This window comes from Lampris incognitus, chromosome 1 (genome assembly GCF_029633865.1).
Source record: "Lampris incognitus isolate fLamInc1 chromosome 1, fLamInc1.hap2, whole genome shotgun sequence".
Taxonomy (NCBI): Eukaryota; Metazoa; Chordata; class Actinopteri; order Lampriformes; family Lampridae; genus Lampris; species Lampris incognitus.
This window is the reverse complement of record NC_079211.1, coordinates 89041412-89051411: the sequence shown is the minus strand read 5'-3', so window position 1 is coordinate 89051411 and position 10000 is coordinate 89041412. Positions and strand designations below refer to the sequence as shown.

The 10000-nt window shown below is 48.1% G+C and overlaps 1 protein-coding gene across 1 annotated transcript in view; it reads right to left on the bottom strand.

Annotated features, from left to right (window-relative positions):
- Positions 1-10000, bottom strand: part of c5 (complement component 5) — a 139696-nt gene that overhangs the window by 51916 nt on the left and 77780 nt on the right. The window contains exons 20-23 of the mRNA XM_056286324.1: positions 9859-9998; positions 8520-8747; positions 8150-8210; positions 6897-6986 (exon numbers count right to left, since the gene is read on the bottom strand). Coding sequence (XP_056142299.1) covers positions 6897-6986; positions 8150-8210; positions 8520-8747; positions 9859-9998 — 519 coding nt within the window. The remainder of the gene's footprint in view (positions 1-6896; positions 6987-8149; positions 8211-8519; positions 8748-9858; positions 9999-10000) is intronic.

Genomic DNA, 10000 nt, shown 5'->3' with positions numbered 1-10000 from the left:
GTTGCCAGTTGGGCTTTCTTTACCCCCCCCCCCCCCGTATGAGCGTTCCAGCATTGTTTTCTGGGAACAGTTTGACCATTGCCTGGTTTTCATGACTCTGCCTTGTGGCCTGCCGGTTTTGACACCTTTGGCTGATCTGATTGAATTCCATGTACCCACCCTTTTTCCCGATTAAACCTTTTTGGAGCTTTCACTACCTGTGTCAGTTTGCTCAGTGGATCCTTCGTCATTGTGAGTCCGATAGTACGAACTGGCCACAATATGGACTCTGCAGACTCAGACCCGGTTCGTACTGCTCCGCAAGCTCAAGGACTCAAGGATTCATCACCAAGAGGAGCAAATAAGTGCGCTATGACATGAAATGAGAGAAATGACACCGACAAGACAGTTTATTGTCTGCATTTGGTGCCCAGATGAACTTTCTAGTCGACAAGACGCACACACTTCCTGCTTCCAGTGATACACGTAGCTGTTGGCTCCAGGGTTGGATTGAGTCCGGATCCTGCTCTTCCTGTGCCGCCACCTGTTGCTGCACCACCCGTGCCCGCTCCCATCCACTTGTCCAAACCAGAGCGATTCTCCTGAGACTGCAGAGACTTTTTGACACAATGTGAGTTACATTTTGAATTCCAAGCCCCTTCATTCCACACTGAAAGAGCCAAAATTGCTTACATAACCGCTCATCTCACGGGCAGAGTGGAGGTCTGGGCCACAGCAAAGGGGAGCCGGGGTTCAGCGGTTTGTAACTCACTAGCTCTGTCTATTAAGATTTTTACCCAGATATTTCAGGGTAAATCGCCAGGTTGGGAGGTTGCCAGGTCCCTCGTCGCCTTAAGACAGGGTAAGCGACGTGTTACAGACACTGCCATAGAGTTTCGCACCATGGCAGCCGACAGCGGCTGGAATCAATCTGCTCTCTGATGCTTTCCTTAACGGTTTTTCTGAAGTCCTGAAAGATCATCTGGCTCCCCGGGACCTGCCTGCTACTAAGATCGACAAAAGACTGTCTGAGCGCGACAAGGCGAGGTATCGGGTCCACATCAGTGCATCTCCTCCTCAGCGGCTTTCCCATAGTCATTCACCGTCCTCCTGGCGGAGTTCCTCCGAGATCCAGGTTTCTGAGCCTCCCTCTTTGGTTAAGGAGGAGCCTATGCAGATCGGGAGAACCAGGCTGTCGGCTGAGGAGCGACAGCGGCAGATGGACGAGGGACGCTGTGTCTATTGTACTCAACTGGGACACTTTCTAGTCAGCTGCCCAGTAAGGAGAGGAGGCGCATAAGAGAGACAGAACAAGATGGTGAGTCAAACATCCCCTACCTTCCAAGTTTTTTCACTCACTCCCGTCAGTGTCTCTCATGTCTCCCTCCCTCACTCTTAGTCAGCCAGTCCTGGTGGATTCCAGGGCTAACGCCAATTTTATGGACATTGAACTCGCCCAAAGATTGAATCCGTTCCCTCAGCCTCTATCTGATCCTGTTGACTATTGATTAATTGGTCTACTGGTAAGTTTATTGAATAGGGAGGTGAATGTTCTCATCGCTGTTCCTGTTACTCTGGCTCCTGTGAAAATTCCTGAGACATTGTTCTCCCCAGCCACTCTTCAGCTCCACCTCCTGTTGGCAGTAAAGATCAAGAGACTGATTTTCCTGATCTGTCCCGCGTTCCCTCATGCTACTGGGATTTAAACGAGGTCGTTAACAAGTCAAAGGCCAAGTCTCTACCTCCACATTGACCTTATGACTGTGCCACAGATCTTTTGCCTGGCACTGCCCCTCTCAAGGGACGACTGTACTTTCTCTGGCCCAGAGGCACAGGCCATGAGAGTATATTGATTCAGCACTGGAAGCTGGGATTATCCGGCCCTCCTCCTCGCCAGCAGGGACTGGTTTCCTCTTCGTGGGAAAAGACAAGACTGTCCGACCGTGCATTGACTACCGGGGTCTCAACGAGATCACCATTAAGAACGGATACCCCCCCCCACCCGATTTCCTCTGGTTTTGAGCTCCTTAAAAGAGCTCAAGTATTTACAAAACCAGACTTACGTAATGGTTATCACTTGGTTAGAATCAGGGAGGGGAACGAATGGATGCATTATGACTAATGTCCAAAGGAACTGAATCAAGTGCAACTGGACTTGGTATATATCCGTGAAGACGTTTCGCCTCTCATCCAAGAGGCTTCCTCAGTTCGTGCCTTTCTGACCAGACCAAGCTAGTCTGACTGGCTGCTGATGAGACTCAGATATTTATCCTCTTTGGAGTCGTTATCAGAGCTATTGATGTCCATGGCTCTTTGTGTTCTGATGTTTAGCCACGCCCATCAGAACATCGGAACACAAAAGAGCCACGCATATCAACACCTCTGATTACCCAGGTCCATGAGTTCACCCCACGTTTCACGTCAAGCCAGTCAAGGAAAGTGCTTAGACCCCCAACACCCCTCTGGCTCGTGGATGGTGGCCCAGTGTACACGGTTAGGAAGCTCCTGGCTGTGCATCATCAAGGGCGGGGTTTTCAGTACCTGGTGGACCGGGAGGGCTACGGTCCGGAGGGGAGGTCTTAAGTCCCCGCCAGGTTCATTATGGACCTCAACCTCACCAGGGATTTCCACCGACAGCATCCTGAAGATCCTGGGCCATCAAGTGCCGGCTGTGGGGGGGGGGTGAGTTTAGTGTCATGACCCACTCCAGATCCTAGATGTCTCTTCCTGTCAAGGTTCCCTCCTGTGTGATTACCAGTCCCGCCCTAATGTGTGTCATTGTCTCCCCCTTGTGTGTATTTAAGCAATGTTTGCTCCCTCATGCTGCCAGTTTCTTTACCCGCGTGTGAGCGTTCCAGCGTTATTTTGTCTTCCCAGTGAATGTTTTGATCAACGCCTGTTTTTTGTGACTCTGCCTTTTGCCTGCAGTTTTTGATACCTCTGATGGAATTCCGTGTACCGACCCTTTCGCCTGATTAAACCTTTTTGGAACTGTTACTACCTGTGTCAGTCTGCTTTGTGGGACCTTCGTCATTGTGAGCTTGATACTACCAAATAATTCATTCCATTCACCTATTGTGATTTGATGGCTGGGGGGTCTGACACAGCAGGTGAATATGAAAAGGTTGAAATACTTGCATGAGGTGAGAGCCTAATAAAGCATTAGTTATAGAGGTTTTTTTTAATTCCTAGTGGGAAGTATTCCTTATCAAACCTAGGGCGAAAGTGGTGGACCCAAATTCAAGACTCAAGACATGGAAATATGGCAAATAAGAAAAGGGGGATTTACTGAAGCAGGACACGTAGGCGGTGTAGAGGTAATGGTGAAGACAAAGCTGTACGGATGAGGATGGGAGTGACAGCAGGTGGGTATACTGTGAAGTGTGGGAGTGACAGCAGGTTGGTATACTGTGAAGTGTGGGAGTGACAGCAGGTTGGTATACTGTGAAGCTGATGGGCTGACGGCAGATGAGGTGGTGAGCAGAGAAGTAAGCAGGGCGAGTGTGTTGGTTGAGTGAGGAACCAGAGCAGGGAGAGCGACAGATGTGCCCACACACAGAGAGACACTCATAGAAAGACACAGACAGACACAGAGAGAGAGACAGACAGACACACAGAGACACAGACAGACACTGACAGAGAGAGAGAGAGAGAGAGAGAGAGAGAGAGAGAGAGAGAGAGAGAGAGAGAGAGAGACAGACAGACAGACAGACAGACAGACAGACACACAGAGACACAGACAGACACAGAGAGAGAGAGAGAGAGAGAGAGAGAGAGAGAGAGAGAGAGAGAGACAGGGATGCTGCTTGAGTCCAACTTTGTTCAACATTACACCAACGAATTGGCAAAAACTCTAGACCAGCACCCAGCCTCACTCTACACGACTCAGAGATCAAATTCCTGCTCTATGCAGACGACCTGGTTCTGCTATCTCCTACTGCACAGGGCTTACAGTAGAACCTGGACCTGCTGGAGCAGAACTGCCAGACCTGGGCCCTGGCAATAAACATGAAAAGAACAAACTCGTGATTTTTCAAACAAGATCCAGATCTCAGAGAATGAAATACACATTCACATTAGGAGGAAACCACATTGAACATTCCCAGAACTGTAATTATTTAGGACTAAAAATCAGCAACATGGGAAATGTTAACCTGGCAGTGAACGAACTGAGAGAAAAAGCACGCAGGGCTTTCTACGCCATAAAACGACAAATTTTTTGCAGATATTCCAATCAGAATCTGGCTGAAAATATTCTAATCAGTAATCGAACCAGTTGCCCTTTATGGCAGTGAAGTGTGGGGCCTAACTACAAATCAAGAATTTAGCAACTGGGACAAACATCCAGTTGAGACCCTGCATGCGGAGGTCTTTAAGAACCTCTTACAAGTCCAGAGGAAAACAACAAACAACGCATGCAGGGCAGAATTAGGCCAATATCCATTACTGATCAACATACAGAAAAGGCTAATCACATTCTGGCAACATCTGAAAAACAGTGACCCCCCACTCAGACCATTACAAAGCCTTGCAATAGCAAGAGTTGAGCAAAACCTGTCCCCTCACTCACCTGGTCCTGATGCTCATCTCACTAACAAACACTGACACTTCACAGCCTCAGGATCAGAACATCAGAATCCATCAAATTATAACTCAATAAAAACTAAATTATATTACTTACTGGGACACGCGAACTAAAAACCAACATAAAATGCAATGCTATCTGGCCCTAAAAAGACAGTACACTGTGGCAGAATATCTGCACACAGTGACTGATACCAAACTGACAACCACCTTGGCGAAGTACAGACTCAGAGAGCACGGCCTGGCTACAGAAAAAGGCCGACACAGACAGACATGGCTGCCGGCAGAAGAGAGGCCGTGCTCACACTGCGACATGGGAGAGCTGGAGACAGAGCTGCACTTCATCATCACCTGTCCTGAGTATAACCACATTACAAATCATTACTACCCAAACACTGAACACATCCACCCAAACTCCAGAAGCATCCCTGACACCAACAAACTAGCCATCCTACTGGGAGAGGAGAAGACAAACTAGCCATCCTACTGGGAGAGGGGAAGACAAACTAGCCATCCTACTGGAAGAGGGGAAGACAAACTAGCCATCCTACTGGGAGAGGAGAAGACAAACTAGCCATCCTACTGGGAGAGGGGAAGACAAACTAGCCATCTTACTGGAAGAGGGGAAGACAAACTAGCCATCCTACTGGGAGAGGGGAAGACAAACTAGCCATCTTACTGGGAGAGGGGAAGACAAACTAGCCATCCTACTGGGAGAGGAGAAGACAAACTAGCCATCCTACTGGGAGAGGGGAAGACGAACTAACCATCCTACTGGGAGAGGGGAAGACAAACTAGCCATCCTACTGGGAGAGGAGAAGACAAACTAGCCATCCTACTGGGAGAGGGGAAGACAAACTAGCCATCTTACTGGGAGAGGGGAAGACAAACTAGCCATCCTACTGGGAGAGGAGAAGACAAACTAGCTATCCTACTGGGAGAGGAGAAGACAAACTAGCCATCCTACTGGGAGAGGGGAAGACAAACTAGCCATCTTACTGGGAGAGGAGAAGACAAACTAGCCATCCTACTGGGAGAGGAGAAGACAAACTAGCCATCCTACTGGGAGAGGAGAAGACAAACTAGCCATCTTACTGGGAGAGAAGACAAACTAGCCATCTTACTGGGAGAGGGGAAGACAAACTAGCCATCCTACTGGGAGAGGAGAAGACACACTAGCCATCTTACTGGGAGAGAAGACAAACTAGCCATCCTACTGGGAGAGGAGACAAACTAGCCATCCTACTGGGAGAGGGGAAGACAAACTAGCCATCTTACTGGGAGAGGGGAAGACAAACTAGCCATCCTACTGGGAGAGGAGAAGACACACTAGCCATCTTACTGGGAGAGGAGAAGACAAACTAGCCATCCTACTGGGAGAGGAGAAGACAAACTAGCCATCCTACTGGGAGAGGAGAAGACAAACTAGCCATCCTACTGGGAGAGGGGAAGACAAACTAGCCATCTTACTGGGAGAGGGGAAGACAAACTGTAACACAGCAGCCAAATATATTGTTGTGTGTCACAATCTGAGGGACAGTGAGTGAGCACCCTGTCCACACACACACACACACACACACACACACACACACACACACACACACACACACACACACACACCTACGTGTTGCCGCACACACCCACACCCACACACACACACACTCACACACACTCACAGGTCTCTTCCTTTTCTATTTTTGGTTCTTCTCTTCTTTGTCTTTCAAGTTCAATTCCCGTTGCACTACTACATGTACTGTTAAATTGGTTGTTTGTGTGTTTGGTTTTAACAACACAGCAACTTCTTTTTCCCTGTGATAGTTCCTGTGTTGTCTGTTTGTACCATCTTGGGCTCTGGCAACACTGTAACTGAACATGGCCATGCCAATAAAGCCCTGTTGAACTGAATTGAGAGAGAGAGAGAGTCTCACACACAGACAGACACAGAGAGACACACAGACACACAAAGACAGACACACAGAGAGACAGACAGACAGACAGACACACAGAGACACAGAGACAAACACACCGACACACAGAGAGACACACAGAGAGACACAAGGAAGGCGGGGAACACGGAAAATATGAGGGCTTGGTTGTGGCCATGACAAAAGCTGTTTTTGTGTGTTGAATGATTGTGACAACACTACTTAGTTCTACACACAGACACACTGTTTAACACCAGCTAACAGAAACACACAAGCTTCACAGCTGAATCTGTTTTACTTCCAACCTGAGGAAACCTGTCCACTGACACTCACACAACTCCATCAGCAAAAGCCTAAAACTCCAAGTATAAATCAGATCAGTTTGATATTGGTGCTTGTGGAACCTACCGTTGATGGTGAGCACTCTCTCCACAGAGGTTCTGGGGACCAGGTTGGGGGGAACCCTGTTTTTCAGCTCCACAACCAGTTTTGATGAACCTGCAGCCGCATCACATCACACCATATCACATCACACCACATCACATCACATCACACCACCACACACCACACCACATCACATCACATTATATCACATCACACCACACCATATCACATCACACCACCACACACAACACCACATCACATCACATCACATCACATCACATCACATCACATCACATCACATCACATCACACCACATCACACCACATCACATCACACCACATCACATCACACCATATCACATCACACCACATCACATCACATCACATCACACCACATCACACCACATCACATCACACCACATCACACCACATCACTTCACATCACTTCACACCACACCACATCACATCACATCACATCACACCACATCACATCACATCACTTCACATCACACCACATCACACCACAGCATACCTGGCCCCTCCTAATGGAGTTGAGAAAACCGTTTTGTGGTGTGATTGGTGCCAACCAAATCTGGTCAGACAGATTTACTACCCTTTCCCCTTTGACGTTGCTTGTGTTACAGATTTCAACATCCCCTAAAAACACTAGACATGGTTGCATTTCAACATTTATAACTATGAGGAGGAATTTCATCGGTTCTTTGATTTGGCAAAGAGTTTAATTCCTAAGGTAGAATGTTCCAGCGACATTGATTTTACAATGAAGACAACCTCTCCAGCTCTTCAATACTTGCTGTATTCACTAAGCAGTCATCCACAGGAGCGGTGGCACATGGAGGTAAGCACATGGCTAGCTCTAATGCGTTCACTGACCTCTTCCAGATCTCTCACACACTGCTGCGCCACGGCACAATTAAAGAACGTATTCCTGCCCCTATTGTCTTCATAGTGGCAACCACAACACTGACAAATGTCGACACTGACGGTGTTTTGGCAGGAGGCATGTCACTCATGAATTCAGGTTCCACATTAAGAATTTGCCACCCAATGCTGTTTTAGAGGCACACCATCACCTGATGCCCCACCCACCAAAAGACCAAGTGGTTTCTTCAAAATATAAAAACCCGCCTGTTTCTTTCATGATCTGGTATTTGTGGTAATGGGTTCAACCAGATGGTACTCTGAGTGTGTAGTGGGGTCTGGATAGAGAGACTCGGTGGTAGATGATGTCACACATGAACAGCAGAGTCTTCATACCATAGAGGCCCTTAGGGTCCAGTCGTCCTCCAGAGAAGATCTCCTCCCTTATACCTTCAGGCTGGAACACATCAGAACCAATCAGCAAGACGAATTCAACCAACATTCATCTGTCCATCATGCTCTACCTCCTCCTCCACCTAATCTTTAACGTTTTCATCCTAATCTTCCATCCATCCATCCAGCCATCTAATCTTCCATCCATCCATCCATCCATCCATCCATCCATCCATCCATCTATCTATCCATCCATCAATCCGTTCATCCACCCATCCACCTATCCAATCACTCATTCATCCACCCACCCATTCATCCATCTATCCAGCCATCCATCCATCTAATCATCCATCTGTCTGTCTGTCCCTCTCACCACCACTCGTAGAGTTTTCTGCAGGATGTCCCGTTTCCCTTGCGGGCTGTGCAGGGTGAAGGTCAGCGTGTGTTCCCCTTCCTCCAGTGGCAGGAGGGTGAAGGAAAGTTTTCGCACAGCTCCTCCTGCCAGGAGGCTCCAGTTGCAGGGGGTGGAGCGCTGGCTGTCGTCCCTGCTGGAAGACTGGAGGAGGCAGATGGCTGGACCCACAGTCAAAGTCACACAGTACTGGGAGAACACAGACAAAGTACAACTAATTACTTTTATCAGTACTGTATGCAGTACTGTGACAGAGTACTATGAAATAGTATACTCAGTACTGTACACAGTACTGAATATGGTAATTCATAGACAGAGTACTAGTAATGACTATATACAGTGCGTACTGTACTGTACTGCGATACAGACAGAGTACTAATAATTGCTTTCACACAGTACTATACAAAGTACTGAGAAAAGTTCAGAGAGTACTACTCTGTACCATACACAATACTGTACATGGTATTACACAGTACTGGGAGACAGAGAAAGTAGCATGTTCTTCTGTTTCTTTCTTCTAAGAAATGCTTCAAATTGATTCTGATTCAGCCAGTAAACCTCCCAAAGTCCCCGTCTGCCCTCTGGACCTGTCTCTCTCTCTCTCTCTCTCTCGCTCTCTCTCTGTCCCAGTTTGTCTATTCTGTCCTAGTCTGTCTCAGTCTATCACAATGTGTCCAAGTGTGTCCTAGTCTCTCCCTGGGTTCAAGTCTCTCCCAGTGCGCCCCAGTCTCTGAGTCTGTCCCAGTATATCCCAATGTATTCGAGTCTCGTCCAGTCTGTCAGTTTGTCTAAGTCGATCTCAAGTCTCACCCAGTCTATCCAATGTGTCCAAGTGTGTCCTATTCTCTCCCAGGGTTCGAGTCTCTCCCAGTGTGTCCCAGTCTCTGCGTCTGTCCCAGTATATCCCAATGTATTCGAGTCTTGTCCAGTCTGTCAGTTTGTCTAAGTCAACCTCAAGTCTCACCCAGTCTATCCAATGTGTCCAAGTGTGTCCCAGTCTCTCCCAGTGTGTCCAAGTACATTCCAGTCACTCCGAGTGTCCCAGTATCTCCCAGTTTGTCCTAGTCTTTCCAAGTATCCCAGTCCCTCCTAGTCTCGCACAGTCTCTCTGTCTATGCCAGTATTTCCATCTCTCCCAAGTGTGCCCCAGTCCCACTAATTGTGTCCCAGTCCCTCCCAGTCTCTCCCAGTGTATCCCAGTATATCCCAGTGTGTCCCAGTCTCTCCTAGTGTCCCAGTCTTTCGAGTTCATCCCAGTCTCCCCCAGTGTGTCCCGGTCCCTCCCAGTGTGTGTTGAGACCCTCATGCTGTCCAGCTGCTGGTTGTAAACTGATCCATGGAGCTGCAGTTGTTCTCCTCGGACCATCTGATACGGCAGTGGCACATCTATACTGACAGGCAGGCTGACCGACACACGCAGTGGCTCTGCTACACAAATACCT